The following is a 20,909-nucleotide window of genomic DNA, read 5'->3' on the forward strand; positions in this document are numbered from 1 at the left end:
TTTGTTAAATTTCACGTAGTTTAAATGAAATTAATGGGTACATAAAAACAGACTTGCAACTTAGGTTCCTAATGTCTCAATGACGAGTGTGCTAGGCCTAACTACACAACAATTAACTTCATATTTAGAGATAAGCACAGTCCCCAAAAATGGCAATTTCAATGTGCTTATTCATGAAAGTGTAATAAAGTAAGAATCATAAAAAAATCACCTGAAAAAGTAGACAAGAGTCTTCAGCCTCACACAAAAGTATATGGAACCAAAAGAACCCAAGGCACTCACTCTTTAGGAAGAACTAAAGGCAGTCTGGCCCTGCTCTCAAATGACTCTCCTGCTTTAGTTTTCAATATAAATGAAGGTTCTGAATAGTTAGTCAAATCAATCTAATGCAAAGGGCAGGAGAAAATGGAAGTGAAAGGTATAAGCCCCATGGTAAAACCAAAGTCCAACAGGTGATACGTTCAGACAAGTGTAGGCACAGATGCCATGGCAGGCAATCCTCACTCCAGAACTCTGAAACATCCAACATGGGAAACTGCAAGTCAGGTAGAAGAGATTTGTAATAAAACTACAAAATCAGGAATGATATATATGTAAAACAGCAAATGCCATTCTTCTCCCTAATAATATGGAAAGGAAGAGAAACAGTGTCAGCAAACATAAGCTTTAGAAATACACATAGCTGCTGAAAGCAATCTGAATGAAGGGAAAAAAAGGCTTGGACACAAGGGTAAATACATTCACCTGGCTTTGGGTTTGGTTTGGTGTTGGCTGGGTATTTTTTCAGAAAGGTAGATTATTCTAGGGTGATGAATATTTCATTACCTGCCTTTGATCAGGTTCCTAATTTTCTAGACAAACACAATAGAGTCATCTATCAGGACTTCAGTCAAAATGTGACTGGATGTCATGTGGGAAAACAGATGGGCTGGAGAAGGCAATTAGGAGAAAGTTGTGAAGAGGGTAAGGTATGGTTTAACAGGTTGCATTCAAGGTCTGGAAGGAAACAACTAATACAGTTCATCAAAGATCTATCTTGGGGCCACTATTATACAATAAATTAATTACCAATTCTGGCATAAAATGTAGGGCCTTGCTCTTGCCATGTGCTGCTGACACAGAAGCTGTAGGCAGTCAGTGGTGCAAAGGATGTGGGTAACATCCTGGAACAACTGGAACAACAGAAAAAACAAGTAATTGATGTATTCTTGAAAAGGAAAATGCAATAATACCATGTATTGGTGTATTGGGTTTGCATGGCAAGGTTTTGGTACTATTGTGGCTGCACTTCTGTGAGAAACTGCCAGAAGCTGCCCCGTGTCTGACAGAGCCACCACCAACCGGCTCCCAGCCGGACCTGCCGCTGGGCGAGGCCGAGCCCATTGGTGACGGTGGCAGCGCCTCTGGGAGAGCAGAGATAAGAAGGGGAAAACCTGCACAACAGCAACTGCAGAGAGAGGAGTGGGAATAGTGAGAGTGAGAGCTGTGCAGACACCCAGGGCAGTGGAGGAGGAGGAAAGGGAGGAGGTGCTCCAGGCCTGGAGCAAAGGTTCCCCTGCAGCCCGTGGTGCAGCCCATGATGAGGCAGGATGGGCTCTGCAGCCGTGGAGGAGCAGAGACCCACCCACAGCCCAGAGTGACCCCATGCTGTAGCAGGGGGATGCCCAAAGGAGCTGTGACCCCATGGCAAGCCCACGCTGGAGCAGGCTCCTGGCAGCACCTGTGAAACTGTGGACAGAGGAGCCCATGCTGAAGCAGGTTTGCTGTCAGGACTTGTGACCCCATGGGGCACTCACACTGTAGCAGTCTATTCCTGAAGAACTGCACCCCACGGTAGGGACCCACCCTGGAGCAGTTCATGAAGAACTGCAGCCTGTGGGAAGGACTCACGTTGAAGTTCTTGGAGGATTGTCTCGTGTGGGAGGGACCCATTGCTGGAGCAGAAGACTGTGAGGAGTTTGAGGAGGAAGGAGAGGCAGAGACAATGTGTGATGAACTGACTGCAACCCCCATTCCCCAGCTCCTCACGCCACTGAGCAGGAGGAGCCAGAGAAAATGGGAGTGAAGTTGAACCTGGCAATAAGGAGGGGTGGAGAGAAGGCACTTTTTAAGATTGGGTTTTATTTCTCACTATCTTAACCCTGATTTGATTGGTAGTAATTTTTTTCCCCCCCAAGTCTGTTTTGCCCATGATGGTAATTGCTGAGTGATCTCCTTCTGTCCCTATCACAACCCACAAGCCTTTCATAATATTTTTCTCTTTCCCCTTCCCAGCTGAGGAGGGCAGTGATAGAGCAGCTTTGGTGGGCACCTGGCATCCAGCCAGGGTCAACTCACCACCACCAGAGATTATATTTCCAAATGAGATAGATCAGGCATTACTGATGTTCCACAAGACATTTGGAAGTTCACCCACATTCAAAAAGGATTAATTCCAATGGGAACAGACAGAAGAAAAGTTTTGTCAAGTGAATTGTGGTTGAATGACAGATGGGTTTGATGCTAACTACAGGTTGTACTTGTTTGTGCTTATAAATGACCTGATAAAGGAATAAAAATCGCTATTGACTTTGAACACAAGCATTAAAGACCATGTATTAATCAGGTATCTTTCACTGCCCTGTAGTAGACAAGATGGTTTAGTAGGACCCTGAGTGCTTAGTTTAGTTTTTCTTCAGTTGGCTCATCAATCCATTTCTAGAGAGATCAGGATTGCTTCCTGCAGTATACAATCATTATTTCCTGAGATGAACCGAGTATTTGTTATTGTCCCTTAAAATCAGACCAGAAAATTTTCCCTTCCCCATTTAAATGCCACTTGAAGATCACAATAACATGCCAGAGCAAGGGAATGCAAAGCTCAAACCTTGCATTCTGTTCTTAACCAACATTACCATGACTTTTCTGAGGAGTAACACAAATAACAATAGTACTTATCATTTACTGTGCACGGTGCTTTTCATCTTCAAAGTGCTTTACAAATATTTACTGCTAGTTAATCTGCAAAAAAAAAAAGAGCATGATTTAAGGCCAGCTTCTGATAGCTTGAGTGACAAAGTTAATGTCATTTAAATCTAGCCTGTTTGTATATAATAGGATAGAACTACAGTACTTCAGTTTAAGCACTATTGTTCCATTAAAAGCCAATTACAGAAATTCAGCTTTCCTTGAATTTATAGAGCACAGCTTTTCATTTTAGAGGGGAAAAAAAAGAAAAGATTTGTCTAAATGCTTCATCCGAATTTAGTCTTCATAATTCTAACTAATTGCATAACAGTCTTTTCACCCAGCTGCACAGTGTGCAGTTGGCCGTGAGGAGCCGCGGTCCCCGCGCCACCCTGGCAGGCAATACCCCCTGCCAGCAGCAGAGAGCGCTCAAGACGTTTCCATGTCTTGCAAGGAACCAGAGACCGAACCGCAGGGTATTTCCCATCCTCCCGGATCAACATCAAAGCCTTGGGCAGCTCCGCAGAGCGCTTCCTTACCGTTCGGCCGAGAACTGGCTCGTTTACATGTGCAAAAATATCATTTCAGTACCATATAAGAGATACTTAACGTGTACGGAGCATCGTTTAGCTATTGTCCATCCAGGATGGGAAGGCAACTTTTGGCTTTGAATTCTAATAGGTAAATCCTAACCTATTTTATCCCATATTAAAAATCAAATCAAACGGTAGCACAACAGGTTGAAGACCAGGAAAATAAAAAGAACGTTTCAATACTGCTACAAAAAGTAACCCCGTGAATGCCATTCCAGTACATTGACTCCATGACCAGCACTGCCAGAGTTTGTTCTCTGAATCTCTGAGCCTGCTGCAAAGGAATCCCTTTTAGAGCAGTTCAGCTTATATGGAGTTTCCTTGGCTCAAGCACATTTTCTGAACCCAAATGTGAGAACATGATTTGCAGCTTGATGGCATCCACATGGTATGTTTTGTGAGATCCCTAGCAGCAGAGCCTGGAAAGGACCAGTTGAGATGTAACACCCAAATAAGCATTACCTGGTAAAATCGTGGCTGTTTTCATGTGCCATGAAACAGATTGCAAAGTTCTTTCCAGTGGCAAGGATTTGGGTGGGTGAAAATACAAAGGTAGTCAAAATGTAACCTTAACACCGAGCTAGTAAGAAGATGAGACAGGGCAACACAAGAATTGAGAGGAAACTAATCTGCAAACAACGGCTAAGCTTTGGAAACTGAAACCACTACGTCCACTTCAGCCCCATGGCAGAGAGCTTGTATCACATCACACATGGATTATCTATCCCCTAGCAAGCGCCGGCACTGCCGGGGGTACCCATTAAGGGTGGTACTGCTTTGGTTGCAGGCTGTGTGGGAGGCACAGGAGCCAAACACGGCCAGGGCTTCCATCCAACCCCAGCCTCCTGCACTCACAACTGCATTTATCCTTTCAAGGTTGTGCATTACAAGGTTGTAGCTCAAAAAGCACAGGAACAAAAGTTTCAGGCTGCTCATGCCCATCTCAAAAGCGAGTCCAGTGTGTATTTATGTTAGCAAATGGATATAACCTCAGAGTTAACTATCTGGAGACAGATCCTCCCACCCTCTGGGCTTCCAGCATGCTCAGGTAGGTGCCACTACCCAGGCTCCACTTTCCTCATGGTGCCAGCAAGTGTTACCCGCTCCCCAGCACAGCTCAAGTCCCACACAAGGAGCCCATTTAAATTTATCCCTGTCCCCACACCAGCTCGAAGGGACGCTGTCCCCAGCCAACAGGTAAGCGGTGTCCCTGAGGCAGCCCAGGGGCCCGGCCAGGCAGGCCAAAGGGCATGGCCACCCCGCCACGTCTCCTCACAGCTGCGGCAGAGAAAGACGTCGAGTTTCCCCGCAGGGGCCACAGCTGCCCACTCGTGTGTGGGTGCCAGCGGGAGGGCAGATCCATCGAAAGAAATGCGGCAGTGACAGTGGACTTCCTCTAAAAACGGGGCCAGGGGGTGAACGCTAAGTCAAACCCTTCACCTGTCTCTTCTTTACACGAGAGCGGGAGGTCGACGGCGGCTGCCTGAAGGACGCTTCTCCCGCGGCAAGGCCGGGCTCTGGCCCCGAGGGCCGCCGTTCCCCTCCAGGCAGGGCGGCGGGGGCGGTGGGCGGCCGCGGGGGGAGGAGGGGCAGCCGCGCCTGCCACCTTGCCGGGGAGGGCCGGGCCGCCCCGCCCGGGGCAGCGGGGGTCTCCGCAGCGCCCGGCGGGGACGCGCCGCCTCCCTGCCCGTCCACCCCCCCGCAAGGGTTCTCCTCAACTTCGTCCCGACGGGGCGGCTCCTCCGCCCCGGCAGCACCATGGCAGGCGGCGCGGCGGCGGGCTGCGGCTGTCGTCATACCGCCGGGCCCCCGGTCGGCTGCGGGCTGTGAGGGGTCCCCGCTCTGCCCCGCGTGGGGACTCCGGCCGCCCGGCCCGGCAGCGCCGCCGCCGCCGCCTTCTTCCCACGTTCCGCTCGCCATGGCCGCCCGCGGAGCCGAGCGGTGCGGCGCGGAGCGGAGCGGCAGTGCCGGGGTCTCGCCGCTGCCTGCCAGCGCCCCGTGAGGGGGGACAAGCGGGGCGGTGTGTCCCTGCGCTCAGTCCTGCCCCCCCCCCCCCGCCCTCCCCGGAGCGGAGATGTGCGAGACCCGCGCGAGGGGAGTCGTCTCCTAGACCGCCAGCCAGGATGGTGCACCTGCAGCCCCTGCCCCTCGTCGTGGTCCAGGGCGTCCTCCAGCTCGTAAGTCTCCTTCCCCGCGCCCCCCCGGCCCCCCGCCGCAAGACTTCGGGGGCATCGGCGTCCTTCCCGCCGGGCAGGGCGGCAGCGCGGGGTTTGCTCTGGAGGCAGAGGCAGGGCTGGCGCCCAGCAGCCCGCCCCGCACTCGCGAGCAGCTTCCGCAGACCCGCTCCTATTTCAATTTCTTTTTCTTTGAATTTTCTTTCTCTTTTTTTTAAGCGGGACTGCCCTTTTCCGCGCGTTTGCCGGTCGGCGGGCTTGTTGGGGATGGCGGGTGCTGGAGCAAAGCGCGGCCCCGGGGGCGGGGGATGAAGCCGGGATGCGCCGGGGGCCGCGGCGGAGCCGGGTACCGCGGGCGGGTGCGGGTACCACCCGAAACTGTCCGTTCCTGAAAAGTTTTCTGATGTCCTCAAGTGCCTCATTTCGTGTGCACGACATCACGGGCGGGCAGGTAGAGCCACCTGCGCTTTGAAAGCTCCCCCGTTAGTTTCGGCTTGCTGAAGCGCACGCAAGGGTTTGTGTTAATTTTTATGAGAAGCTGTCGCACATCCCTGTATGATCCTACGCGGCTCTTTGCATGCAGTGGGAGGATTTGAGGACTGGCAAGGTGGAATGTCAAAACTCAAAGCTATGGAAGGGAGGGAAGCAAAGAGAGGTGCGGCTGCAGACAGGTCCGCGACGGTACAACTTCACCCAGAGCCTGCAGATTGCCTGGTTTGAGAGGCACCGATAGTAGAAAACAAATGGTCTCATTAATCTTGTTAATATGGCGGGAGAGGTGAAAAAGAGGAAAATTGCGTTTGCAAGAGAGTTTGGCGGTCATCACTTAAATCAGTATCATTACAGTGTTATCTTGAAATTATTTGGAAGGGAGTTTTGTATTTACTCCCATGATTACCTCTGATTCGAGCTGCAAAAGTTATGGCTCTCTACCCCCGCCGCCTTGTATCTGAAAGTTTGTCACTGTGGTCAATAGGGAGTGTGTAATAAACCTTGAAGGGATTAAACACCCTCCTTAAGAACTGGAGTCTAATATTACAGCGTGAGTTGATTGATTAGTTTTTGAGGAAGCTTATGTCAAATTCTAATCCGGTTTTGGATTGTGTTTGTCGTGTAATGTTTTTTGCTCCAGCACTTTATCATAGCACTGAAGTAGCGAGCTGCAGTCCTGCGATAAGACACACATTTCTTTCACACTCCTATCCTTTTGGACAAGAAAAGGCTGTTTACATTCTTCACAGTCTCGCAGCCCAGTTTCCAGCTAAACAACGCGCAGGGATGCAAGATGGGAAAGGAAAGCAGTAAATGGATTACAAAGTTCCTAAGCAGAAGGGAACTAAACCAAAACGCCCTTTCTTCACACCTACAGCCTCTCACCCACTTCCCAAACTCCCTTTCCTTTTTCTTTTTTTAAACAGATATCAAAGGGATTGATTGAAACCTGTATCAACAGGGATCGGGTTTGTTACACAATGTTTTATGGATGATGTTGGGAAGTTGCTTGCTGTGGTTTTGCAAGCCTTGAGTGAAGGCTAACTGAAGAAGCAAAGTTGCTACCTTGAATCAAACAAAAATCATGCATAGTCAGTGCAGGCTTGCAGGTGGAAGTGACAGCTCACCCAGGAGTATTTCTATTTTCCACGTTCTTTATATACAAATCAGCAAAGTTTTGGAGTCAATTAGCCTTTACATAAATTAGTGTAAGTAATAAAGCAGAATGAGAATGTGTGAGATTTTTGAGGCATTTGGGGTATACCTTTCAGTGCTAGTCTGATACTGAAAAATTGTGTAAATACATTCTGGCATACTATCACTGACACATCTGGTTAAAGTTACTGCTCTAAATCGAATTGAGAAATATTTGATGCCAGTGGTCATGTGTTGAATACAAGTGTCTGCTATTCTCTGTTCTCTGGCCAGTACTTGGAGGGACTGGTGGCTTCCTGGAACATAATTAGCAGTTTTAGGAAGGCAGGCACTGGGGGGTACTAATTCTTGGCTTTTTTCTCTTTCAACTCAAGATAAATGTGGTTATTATGGATACAACACTAAAGGCTCAGCATTTCACCCAAGAAACAAACCATTGTGGGTTTGAGTGTTGCAACACAGCAGCATTCTAGTACCCCAGAGATGCTGCCATCAAACCCTTCCTCATGGTGCAATCTTAAGGTTTTATGCAATCAGAGGGATTAAAATGCAAAGCACTTTGGCACAATATTTTAGTGAAGGTCGATGTCCTTTTTAAAACATCAGATTGAACTTCAAACATTCACTTGGCTTTCACATAGCAAAGTGTGGTCTCGACTTGCCTACTTCTTAAAGATGCGTAAATGTGGGATAAAAATGTGTAGAACTTCACAGATGCGAGGGGATGCTAAAGACTGTGGCAATCTGAATTCCTGAATGCAGTGTTAGCTAGGTGGTTGGTTGTGTGCTGTCCCTAATATTCAATCAGAAGATCATGTTTAGTACTCGATAGAGTATGGATGCATTTGTTTAGCGTGCTCTTGGTTTGTTATTTGATTAACAGACTGGGTACCAGTATTTGTGCAGTATGAACATATATATATTTCTTAAACTACTTGGCATATGTGGGTATTTTAGACAATAAGGAAGCCTGCTGTTGAGTCAGGTTAAGGTGTTAACTTGCTTCACATAAAAAATGCATTCATATAAACGCAGTCAGGTTTACCTTATATTGTCAATAGAGATCAAAACAATAATTGGCAATGCACAGGCAGTATGTCTGGGCTGTGACTGATAAGAAGACCAAAAATTGTTGTATTGTGTTGTCATTAGCAGGTACTGTTGCTTTACTGTTAATTTTCAGTCAGCTTTTTCAGTGGTCATAGAATTGCTGAATGCCCTGTTAGTTACCTCATTGTAAATAATGGAGTTCTACGTGTTGGAGACTGAAAAGACTGATGTATTAGGATTATATGGTTTGTACTATGCCTGATAGTGTTTCATCAAGTTATTTTTAAATGCCCTAAATGTAGAGATGCTGCTGTTATTTCCCTGGGAGTATTACTTGTCATTTTAAAGAAATCTTGTTTCAAAAAGTTAAATGTTGTCAGTATACAGTATTTTCTTCTGATGTTATTAATTTGAACCTTTAAAAGCTCGTGTTTCATAGCTTTGCTTAAAATAGCTTATATGGGGTCTTCAGAATGTGTGACATTTCACTCTTTCAGAGAGGAAGAGGAAAAAAGCATAAGGGCTGTACATAGCTTCGGAATCAAGAAGCAGAGTTTGCTTTAGCTATAGATAGCTCATATAGCCACAACTTTGCCCTTGTCTTGGCAAGGTATCATTACAGGTAAACACTCAAAGACAGGACCTGTGGGTGTGTAGGGTAACTGAACACCTTAACTATTTGTTTATTCTTTCATCTTTTCAGTCTGAAATTAAGAAAGGGCTACAGCAGCATTTTCTAGTGCCTATGGTTTAACTCAGCATTCCTATCAAGAAGCTCTCGTCTAACATTATTATTGGGCAGAGTTGTCACGGTGTTAGAAACCTAGGAATCAATTCTTTTGCACACCTTTAAAAGCAGGGTTTTTTTTCCTAGTAGTGTTTCTATAAATGAAAAATAATTATTAAAAACCCCAAAGTATGTTAGTTGAAGGGTTTTTTTACTCTCCACCAAGGCTACAGAGTAGCATTTGATATGAGTGAAATTCAGTAACAGATTTTGTTTGTCTTGGACTTTTCAAGGGCAGAAATTTTTACCTGTAATGAAAAACAATTTGTCAGGCAATTGAGACAAAATTTTTACAGTTTTTTTTTTTTATAAACAGAGTGTAACAACTTGATCTGAAAAGAACACTTATAACTGCTGTAGTACAAGCCGTTGCTTCATTCACAGGAATAGCTTGAAAACTGAGATCAAGCTGCATTTCCATTTAAAATGTGTATGCCACGTGAGGCATTGAAAACACAAAAGTATGTTCCTCCTGGCTACTTTAATTTTGTCTCCATAGACTTGCAAAAGTGGTCTGCATAACCTGCCCTCGTGGTGAGAATCGGAAACAAGCACCATGCAAAACTCTTAACTCTGTTTCGGAAAGGTAAACGCTTCCCTCCGGTCATCTCGAAGCAGGCAGATGAAATTCCATGCCCCTTCATTTCAAGGAGATTTTTCTCATGAAATATATGGGGCCCAACGTTTCATTTGGTTTGGTTTTGATTTTTTCCTCGATGCTCTAGGCGTTGTGAGCCTACGTCTCATTCTCACGGAATAAGGTAATATAAGTAACCCAAGGAACGCAGGCAGTTTGAAGTCAAAGACAGCTCAACAAATGCTGGTTTCAGCAGCTTGGGAGTTTATTACCCTGAATGGAGAGTTATGTCTTCAGGAAGATGGGGCTAGGTGTAGTTTACATAGGAGGCTAACATGCAACGCTAAACTCAACTTGTCCTTACGTCACATCTTTTGACCTAGTTCCGTGCAATTGGTGACTGGTATTTTCCAGTGTAATTTGTAGGGGCATAGAAAGGCTATAGATCCTACTTAAAATCTATACAGCAAGTCTGTTTGACTGATGTACAGTAGACTGCAAGATACCCCAGGCTTTCCTAGCACAGGGCACATAAAATCCAAGTCTCAGTCTTTCCATCTGCAACGTGGAAAGTACTTTTTCTGCCATTGTAAAGCACTTTGAGAGCTCCGTGTCAGAGATGTGCTGTATGTACTTATTGCCCATGGAGCAGTATAATCATCAGGGAAGCAAAATAGAAAGATCAGTGGAGTCCAAACACTAAATAGGGATGCACTGATCAGTCCCACCTTTATGTTTTTCTTCTTGAACCTTGGTTTCTGCAAGAAGAGAACTCAAGCATGGGAGTCAAAAGGGAGCAGCAGGAACCACTTGCTGGTCTGGACATTCAGGGCATCAGTGAGGTGCAGCTTTGCTCTAGGGGCACCAAATTCCTTCTATACTGTTGGAAATGTTATCCTTAATCCACACTTCACAAACAAAAGTGAGAGGCAATGCTCAGCATGGTATGGCACGGGAAATGAGCACTGAGCTGCAATTGTCACGGGGTTTGTAGCCTGTGACCTGTGGGTGAGGTGATAACCTGTGTCTCAAGTAGTGAATAAGACACGCAATACTTGGTAAACATCAGTGCTAGTCTATGCTGAATGGCTTTAAGACAAATGCTGTACTTCCATAGGTGTGGGCTGCGTCTTCATCAGAAACAGAGCGAGGTGTTCTGGTGCTCAGGGAAGGCTGTCACTGTGAGTCTTTGACGTGCACTTGTCAGTGTATCAAAACCAAATGCAGCAAGGAAAATAGAATGTTTTGCCTTCATCACAAATGGCTGTGGTAAGTGGCTGTTTAAAAGCATGTGTGCTCCACGGGACAGTGCAATTGCTCTATTAACCTGACTTCTAGTCCTGTTTCTTTTTTGCCCACCTCTGTAACTCACCACTTTGCTATACCCGTCAAAGCAAAAATACCACCCTTGAAATTTATACTAGTTCAAAACTTGCAGAAGTGAAAAAGAGGAAAGTGGAAGCTCCATTCACATGGCTACTATAAATTCATCCTGAATGTGATTTCCAAACATTCTCTTTTGGGGCAGCTTTGGCCTTTCACTTGAAATCTGACACATACCTGTGGGTATTTCCCCAACCCTGTTCATTGTTCCCATGCCATTTTCATTCTGTCAGTGTCCCACTGCCTAGCTGTTGTTTATGTAGTTTGTTTAGGTGGTTAAAAAAATCAATCAGTTAAAGCAAATAATGGATGCACCTGCTAGGTAGGTTCTGCTTCCAGCAGAGCACCACTACTGTTAAGTAAGTCTACAAGTACCATGTTTCACTGTCTCTGAGTCCTTTTTCCCCCCAATGTAGCACTTTTCACACCTGCAGGTTTTCTCTGTCTATATTCATACGATTAACCAGTTGATCCCTTGTGGCTCATGCTTCAGAAACTACTGCTGTACTGTTGTGGCACTGAAAATGTGCCAGCATGCCTGCGGAGTCATGCAACAAGGTCGTGCTTGCACCTCAAGTCACACACTTGGGATACTCCCCGCATGAAATGAGCTGATGGAGGAGCCTCCACAGAAGGCTGCAGCTCGGGAGTCTGCACCTTGCAGCACGACTCCTCTCAGCACAGACCACAGGCTGGAGCTCTGACTTTCACCTGCTTCCAGATTCCACCTAGGAGGCATTTGAGATGCTGGAAAAGCTGTGGGTCCTGTGCAGAAATACGGGAGTTATCAGCACTCTGCCAGGTGAGCGACAGACGGGATGGGGGGCAGGCGGATGAGTTTCTGGATGAATCTCAGAAAACCCATGAGGTTTGCAGGCCAGCACTTGATAAAAAACCATCAATCTCCTTGTGGGATGGTTGTTCTGTGGCAGCTGTAAGCTCAGTTGCAGTTAACAAAGAGGTTATTTTAGGAATGGAAGGACAAAGAAACAAATTAAGAGTGAAGAGGAAATAACTATGAAGATGGGTCCGCAGTTAAGACTTAAATAGTTTTGTCTTTGCAGCAGAGATTTCAATGCTGGTGGAATGCTTTGCTCTCCCTGGAATGGCAGCACTTACTGGAAATACAGAATCTGAACGACTTGACTGTAATTTAAGGTAGAATTAAAGAGCTGTAAGAGCTGTAGTTCTTGAGACAGGCTTTCTCATTGTTCCAAACGATTGGTAGTAATAGAAGCTATTATTAGCAGGGAAGTGAAAATGCAAGAATAGGGAGAAATAAAAAATAAAACTAAGAATCTAATGTCTCTCAAACTAGTCTTTATGCACATTGAGACCAGTTATGGTTATTATGTCATTACAGTGCAGAGTTGAGGCTACTTTGAACGCCCTAATTCTGCTTCTCCAGATCCAGCGTGTTTGGTTTATGACCAGTTGAGAATTTCCTGATTTTATAATACTTGTTTTTGGTGATGGCCAGGTATTTCTAAAACCATGAATCATCAGTACACACACAACCTTAATTTTATCTTACTGTAGCCATTACCTAGGGAAAAAAATGTGCACAGAAGCACTTCTATATTTGTTCTGTTATTATGTAGATTTAAGTGCTTTTTATGGCTCTGATGGAGAAGGAGCTCGCTGTGCTCAAGGCTGACCTGAAGAAAAAAAGAACTGAGACTTTGCTGAAGGAGTAAAAGGTGGATATGAGAAAGAGGAAGATGATGGAAATAAAACAGCTTGGTATGGGTGGGTGTAGTGAGCCTGAGCAGCTACTGCAGGAGGAGAGAGACCGACAGACCAACAGTAACAAGGAGTGTTCTGACAGTAACACACGGTTCTGCAGTGTGAGGCCATTGAAACATCATTTCTGTTGTTATTCTTCCCACTGGAGATAGTTTGGAAGTGGGATTTTTCCAACCAGACCCTCAGTAGTGGAAAGCAAAGAAGGGAGGTTTGAGCTGGTTTAGTCCATCTCTTTGATGGTACAAGAATCAGGTGATTGGCGTGAGCCAGTCTGGGTACTGTCGATTTTTTTGTCCCATGTAGGATGAAATCAGGGAGGGTAAAATGTGGCACCTACAAGTTTTTTCCCCCCTAAGGCTGCTTGATTCATCTCTCCTTGCAAGCACCTGCTGGTTCCTCCTGTTGTTCATTACATGTGTTGGGAAAGTTGAAACTGCTGGTGGCCATGGGGCTTAGAGGGTCTTATGGCCAGCAATTTGTTCTCAAGCCTTCAGCTGTAGCTGTTACTAGTGACAGTGTTCCTCCACCTTGGAAGAAGAAACCTTCAGAAGGTGTAGTACAGAGATAGGTACATAACAGCAATTTTATAGTACTTTATAGCTGGGCTTCATGGTACTTCATAGCCACAATGTGTCACACATGTGCCATCCATTGTGAGGAACCAAAGGAACAAAGGTTGTCTCAACATGACAAAATAGAGCTTCATGGCATGTTTCTCAGCATAAAATATAAAAACCTCTCCTCAATGTCTTTACAATATATTTACTATCATTTCAGGACCATGTATAATCTATCCACTTCATATATTACAGGGAAGAGGTTGAATTATGATCATGTAGATCTACATGAGCATATGGAAACTCTACTCCTTGGTTCATGTGGCTCAACCCAACTCTAGTCTGAAAGTCAAATATGGTAGCACAAGTCAGTGCCACTAAATCTTACTGACAGACCAGACTGTCAAAGTTTAAACCTAAATATGTCTAAATAGCCTCCAGATTTAAATGCAAGAGAAACAACTGTATGACTGTGTAGGTTGTAGGCCTTGCAGACTTGTGTACCCATCATGACTGCTGGTTGTAGGTCTTGTAGACTTGTGTTTCCATGTGATATTAGTTCATATTTCATGTGAGAAACTAAATTCCTTATTTCACAAGCCTTTCATGTTTAATTTGGAGCTAATTACAAAGCCTTGCTCTTGTACTTTATTCTGTTATGGATTATTAGAATATGCTTTTAGTTTGGAGCCTCCTTGGTTTAAAACAAATGAATATCTCTGTAAGATATTCAGAAATAATTAAAAAAAAAGAGAAAGTTGGGAAGCAGCATGTTAAATAAAGACGAAACTTCAGTCTTTTTGCTTTTATAAGACTGAAGCAAGAATACCAGCTAAAAGAGCTGCTGGATCTGATCTTAATTGGCCAGTGACAGGGACATTTTTGGAGTGACATAAGCTGGAGCAAGAGTGGAACAAGGAACAGTTCTCTAGTTTCTTGAGCAAACAGTGAGCCATGGAGAAGGCTAAACCTGTGTTGTTTTCCACTCATTAAACTAAAGAAATGCTAATCAGCTTTGTGGAAAGATTCATAGTAGATAATGTTACTGTCCCTGTGGCACCACTGAAGAGTTATCGGGTGCGTTAGCAGGGACACTGTAAATTAGATGACTGAAACACTTATATGTGACAATCACTCACTCAATTGCACCTCCCTTTCCATTTAAAACAGGTCACATTTTGTTCATTGGCTAATTTCAATCCTGTCATTGTTTAAGGCAAGGAAAAGACTGATGGGGTTGGGACAGATCCTGCGGTACAGCTGCAGTTGTACGCAGGGCTGTGCTTCGTCCTGCCGCTGAGCTGCCGTGTAGTTTACAGTCATTGGATTACTCTCCTAGTACTGGAAACATCCGTTTTTGAGTTAATTTTGAATCAAGCTGCACAATCGTCTGTGTCGAATGACAAATCCATCAGTCTTCTCTGCACTCCCCAGGCTCGGCTCTGCTCTCTGCTGTAAGGAAGTTTCAGACCCTCCAGGGAGCTTTCCTAAGCTGCCTCCTGCAGTGAGCTGCCTGCTTGCCACCTCTTTTTCTCCCTCTCTCCCTGCTCCATCCTCCTAAAGTTTTTTCCAAGCAGAGGATGCTCAGTTCCTTTGAGAGGAGCAGCAGCTTCCTTGCTTTCCTCTTCCTCCTTGAGGAAGATCCAAAATACATTATCCAGGAGCAGGCAGAAAGACTTCTCTTCCTTTCTAGTGCCCAGCCTCATTTCTTTTTCTTATTTAAAGCAAAACATATTGTATTTGTACAGGAAACAAATTAGAGCTGCCTTTCCAGCATCTGGTAGTGGTCCTTAGTTCACCCCTTGCTGACAACTGGCTGTCAACTCTGGTAGCAGATCAATCTAAAAGCTTTATCAGCTTTGAGTCCTACATTGCATAATGTGCTTCTGAATGTTTCCATTTTAAATTGTCCATTTTTAACCTCAGTTGTTACAAGGCAAAATCTGAGGGGATATCCACTATTAAAGCAAAAGACTGGAACATACCTTGCTTTTTTCTTTAAGAGGCAAGATTTACAGAACTGCAGATGCTGCAGGTACTGCATCATTTCTCTAAAAAGCACATTTTCCCTCTCTGACTATCCCTATCAAGGTCTTGCAGTGCAAGTGAGCTCTGCTGTGTGAAATCCAGATCAAGACCAAGAGATGCAACAAACTGCATTTGCATCACATTAGCATTCTGGGGGCACAGAAGGGTTTTTGTTTCTTTATGCTTTCTCTCCTTTCCCCTCGAACACAAAAGCCCAGGTTTCTCTATTTTTTTCTACAGCAGTTCTGGTGAACTCACAGATGATGTTTTTACCTTAAAGTTCTGAAAAGATAGGAGAGCCCTTCTCATCCATCTCAGTCTTCAAGCCTCTTCTTGTTCTCACTGAAACTCAGCATCCAGTTCCTGGCACCTAACTGAAGCTAGCTTAAAATAATGCCAAGGTAGCTGAGTATCTTGACAGGAGAAGAAATACGTTGCTGAGGTAGGATCTATTTGATTTAAAATAAATGAAATGCCTCCAAGTGTAAGGATGAAAACACAGGACATACCTCATACTCTGATCCATTTTATGATATTTGCCCCATAATCCTTTTATTCTATAGGCATGAGCTGTGTGTTATCAGCAGTGGACAGCCTAAAAGTGCTGTGACTATGGAACTGAAACTCCACACTTTCTTTAACAAAAAACCTTTTTGTGGGTATTGGATGGGATCTGTTGCTCTGCCTGCTTAGAGTGAAGGTTCAGTGGTACTGTTTTTAATACTTAATACTGAACAATAGGGGAAGGACTGAATTTAAAACACTTACCTTTGTATTTATGATGACTAAGAATACTGTTCTGCAGGAACGTGCTTCCTGGTGAGTTTGCAGTATTCTTTCAATGAACAGCACAGTTATATTTTTGGTTGAATAACAAGATTAATATGGTGGAAAGAAAAGCAAATACAATAGCTATTGTATCTTTCTTGGGTTTTGATTGATTGGATTGTCTTGTCCAGTTCAGACTAACAGATTTATTTTTAATTGATGTCAGTAAAGCCAGTAACTGTGAAGGAGATTCAACTTTGCATTCTGTTTAGATATTAAAACTGTAGTTCTGGTAACACAAACCAATAGTCACTGAAATGACTTGTCCCATACCAGTGTTATTAATGTCCTTCAGTGCATTCTGGGAATAAGAAAACTCTGCTCTGTGAGCAGGTATTAAGAAAGCCTGCTCTACCATGCCTTACATCCTGATTTCTGCCTTACCCACTACAACTATGTAATAGAAATCTAATTATCCTTGAGATCACCAGCACTGTCACATCCCACTGAAGTGCACTGAATGGTTGAGCAGTTATTTGAGTGGGACCAGCATACGGGTGACAGGCAACAGCATCACAGCAAGCTTGTTTTTCTTAGGAAATGGGCTAAGACAGTATTTGAAACAGAAATGATTCTGAAAGCCAAAACATGCCTGCATCCCAGTGACAAGTTCACCAGGACTTCCTGGGGTGGACACATTTCAGGGGGTTGGTTGGTATTGGATAGACACGTAGAGGCTACAAGAGGCATTTTAATCTTTCCTTGGCTCTAATGAAAATGTGGGCAACTGTATAATGCATTTGGTTCAGGCTTCTCTTCAAAATACTGAACTGGAAAAGAAGTACTGCTCAATTCTAGTGGGGCAAGAAAACCTACACAAAATAAAGGTGTTTTTTTCCTCATCAGCTTGAGAATAGCACCTTAGCTAACTGTGGTCAGGAATCTCTCTACTTTTCTGAAAAATTCAGAGTCATTAAAAGATGGTACAGAACTTGCCTGTATCACAGCTTTGAATTAAACACCTGCAGTTTCCATATCTTGAGAAAATGAGATTCATCAGGCCCCCCACACAGAAGGAAGGGAGATACCTAGCAAGGTCCTGAGAAGAAAGGAGCAGTAACATAAAATGTATCCCTTTTAGAGACTTCAGAGCCTTCCTCCGGGCTGCAGGGATGTCTTCTTTAACATAGACTAGCAGGCTTTTTCAGGGAAGCTGGTTAGCTTAAGGTAGAACAGTTTTTAATGAGTAATGAATAAATAGGTGATAATATCTCCATTCTCTCTGTGCAAATAAGTCAGTGCTTATCCCCTAATTAGAGCAGCAGAAAGTGAGCCTGCTACTTGAAAGACATTGTATTTATCAAGGTGGGCAGTGTCAGTCCTTGCCCTGAAAGGGACTGAAAACTGCATGGCCCTTTTGGAGGATGAGAGAGGATAAGTACAATTTCGTTCATTTGGGTTTTTTTCTAGGGTTAGATTTGTTTGGGGTTTTCTTTTGGAAGGTGGGATGTGTGTGTTCCAAATTCAGTGAGAGCAGGAAAGTGACTTTCTTTCACATCTACTGGAAGATAGACTTGCTCCTGTATTAAAAACTAAAATAAAAAGTGGTGGAGGCATCACTGCAAGTATTTTTTCCTCTTGCTGTGACTTTAAATAGAGGTGGGTGAAAACCACATCCTGGATTGGAATCTCCAACAGAAATTGGTGAAGGAATGCCTAGACTTGTATCCTGAGCGAGATCATACGTGGAGTTAGGGGTTCAGGGCATGCTTCAAAGTAGGGTCATGTGTCTTGCAATGTGGTTGTAGAGGTTGTAGATTTAGGACCTAGGCATCTGTTATGAACCTGTGGAAGAGCTGTCCTTGCCGTCTCTCAAGTTGTCCCTGCTCTTTTGTTGCTTTCTTTAGCAGATGGATACTAGGAAAACCTACCCAGTATCTTCCTGTGATGTAGGATTTATCCTGTTAAGTGCTTCCTGATGTTCTCTAGGCTTTTTTAGCAGATCCCATGACAATCCCTAGGAAGTTTCACAGCTGATAGTATCATATTGTTTAGTAAGTTTTTCTAATACTATACACAATTTTATCCTAATTCCTTCCTGTTCTGCTTAGCTATCTTTTTTCTTCTATCACTCTTGAGACACTTTGCTTTAGGCTGCATTGTTTGCCTGTTCCTGGGGATCTCTTCCTCAAAGAACTACAATGTTAGCATTGTGAGCCACAGCAAACCTTGCCTCTTGATTGATCTTTTCTACTGATCATGCATCTCTGGAGTCATTTACGTCTTTTTTTTTCCTTCCCTCTTTCCTATTGGCTTTCACAGAAGACATTAATGGAAAGATATCTGCAGTGCTGACTGCATTTCTTAGGCTTAAAACACACCATCTAAGTTTAAAGGACTCATGGAGAATTTTGCAGTCTTGCAGATGATGAAGATGCCCAATGATAGGACAAGGGGCAATGGGTATAAGCTGGAACAGAAGAGGTTCCTAAGAAATACGAGGAAGAATTTCTTCCCTGTTCAGGTGAGGGAGCGCTGGAAGCGGCTGCCCAGATGGGTTGTGGAGTCTCTTTCTCTGGAGACATTCAAACCCACCTGGATGAGTTCCTGTGTGACCTACTCTAGGTGGTCCTGCTCTGGTAGGGGGGTTGGAGTGGATCATTTTTCAGGGTCCCTTCCAACCCCCAAGATTCTGTGATTCAGGACAAAGACGTTATATTCTGAATAATTCTCCTGGAATATTGTTTCTACTTGGAACTGCAGTGTTTTCACCAGCTTAATGTTCTATCCATCTCTGGGCACAGTATCTGGGAGGTCTGGGTTTCTCTGGACATCAGCAGTGAGCCCATGAGGACGAGACACTATTCATGCTATGTGTATATGCTGAACAGCTGAATGGCATGACTATATTAGCACCATGGACAAGTTCAACGAAAAGGTAAGGTGAGTACAATTACAAGGCTTTGATCACCACAGGGAGACTATTCTTGCATTTAACCAGGAACGTTACCCACCTCCCAGACGTATTACTGCCATCTAGAGCTCTTCAGGGCTGCCTTCTGCTTTGTGGATAGTGCTGAGCACAAGTTAATGCTCCAAGTAACTACAGTAGTGGAAAAGTAGTGAAAAGAAAAATAACAGCAGGAATTACACATAAACAGATGTTACACCTAAATATTTTGCTCAGTGTCTAATTTCTGATTAAAGAAATATCCCTCAAATTCCTGAGGGACACATTTCTTTTGAAAGCAGTGACAACCTTTAGGGCTGTCAGTGTGTAAGAAAAGCTTCTGTTGAAAGATGCTGTAAAAAAAAATGACGTGTTCTGTTGATGTAAACCTGATATTGCCTCAGAGTTTCTATTCCTGAAAGAAATATGTTTGGAGTAGTCTGTAAAATAGTCCTTTTACCTGGAACCACCACCTGTTTCTCATACAAGTCATCATCATCAGTAGATAAAACTTTCCATTAAGAGCTAGACAAAGGTGCTAGTTTTTCTTGCAATAGTCAAGAATAAGAATAATAAATGTGTGGGAGGAATTCATCAATTTGGTTAGAAACATCAAGGTGTGTGTTTATCTGAAGTACAGACTGACCAGTTCAAAGAAGACTCCAAATATAGAATTATTGACCCTAAAGGATACAATCCAGAATAACCTTCCTAGGCTGTGTCAATTTTAAGCAGCATTTGCAAGATGAGTAGTTTAACAGTCTCATCCCCCTCAGCAAAAAATCTAATAGTAGATGCTTTTCCTAATTTTTTTTTCCCTTTTACAAATTACACTGTTGTAAAACCATATTAAAATTCTATGCATTTGCTAATGTTCTGGAAGACAGTACAATTGAGTGCAGCTGATTGATATAACTCATAAAAGTACATTCATGTCTCCTTTTTTTCTGACATGGCTGATCATTTTCTGATTGCAGTCTCAATTCTGAGACCAAGTGGTTGAGCCCTCTTTATGATGTGTCCTTATCCTGGAAGCAATAGGCTCTGCAAAACTACATCCATATATAGGGTGAAAGATTAAGTCAGTAGATGACAACAAATAGTTTTAATCTTTGTAAATATCAATGTAATCCTCCAAAGTTAACTTTTGAGAGAAGTTCTTCTTTTACATGGTGCTGATCATCCACCTGTCAGGGAGATATTGAAGCCAAAAAAAAAAGAACCCTGTTTTCTTCAAAATGCTTTTGAGCCATCAATTCATGAGGTATGTTATCTTCCAGGCAACTCAAACAGGAAGCAGTCCTTGAGGTCTAATACACAAACCAACTCTGGCTTTTGTTCCAAGGAATGTGTACATTTGAAACAAGGACCAGGAAAAAAAAGCCAAATTCATTTCTATGCTTCCATTCAGAGCCTGTAATTGAGACAATCAACTTGGTGTCATCGTGTTTAAAGCTGATAGGAAAATAGTCTCTATTTTTTAAGTGGATCACAGCCAGTGTTTTGGTATAATCACTTCTCTGATGAAGGAAAGACAGTGTAGTGGAAGAGTGGGAGGAAGGCGGAGGCAGTGCCTTTTCTGCTGGCCACGCTTGCTTAGCCTGGTGGAGGAAGCCCACTCGCCCGGTGATATTGCACTGCTGGCACAAATATGGGCCTTGAGGGGTAAAAGCACATTGCTAATCCTAAGAGGAAGAAGCTGA

The 20,909-nt window shown here is 43.9% G+C and overlaps 1 protein-coding gene across 1 annotated transcript in view; it reads left to right on the top strand.

Moving 5' to 3' along the window:
• Positions 1-5,662: 5,662 nt before the first annotated feature.
• Positions 5,663-20,909, top strand: part of NXPH2 (neurexophilin 2) — a 38,058-nt gene continuing 22,811 nt past the window's right edge. Inside the window, exon 1 of the mRNA XM_062005150.1 lies at positions 5,663-5,716. Within this exon, the coding sequence (XP_061861134.1) occupies positions 5,663-5,716 (54 nt within the window). The remainder of the gene's footprint in view (positions 5,717-20,909) is intronic.

The sequence above is a fragment of the Colius striatus genome, chromosome 11 (genome assembly GCF_028858725.1).
Source record: "Colius striatus isolate bColStr4 chromosome 11, bColStr4.1.hap1, whole genome shotgun sequence".
NCBI classification, from domain to species: Eukaryota; Metazoa; Chordata; class Aves; order Coliiformes; family Coliidae; genus Colius; species Colius striatus.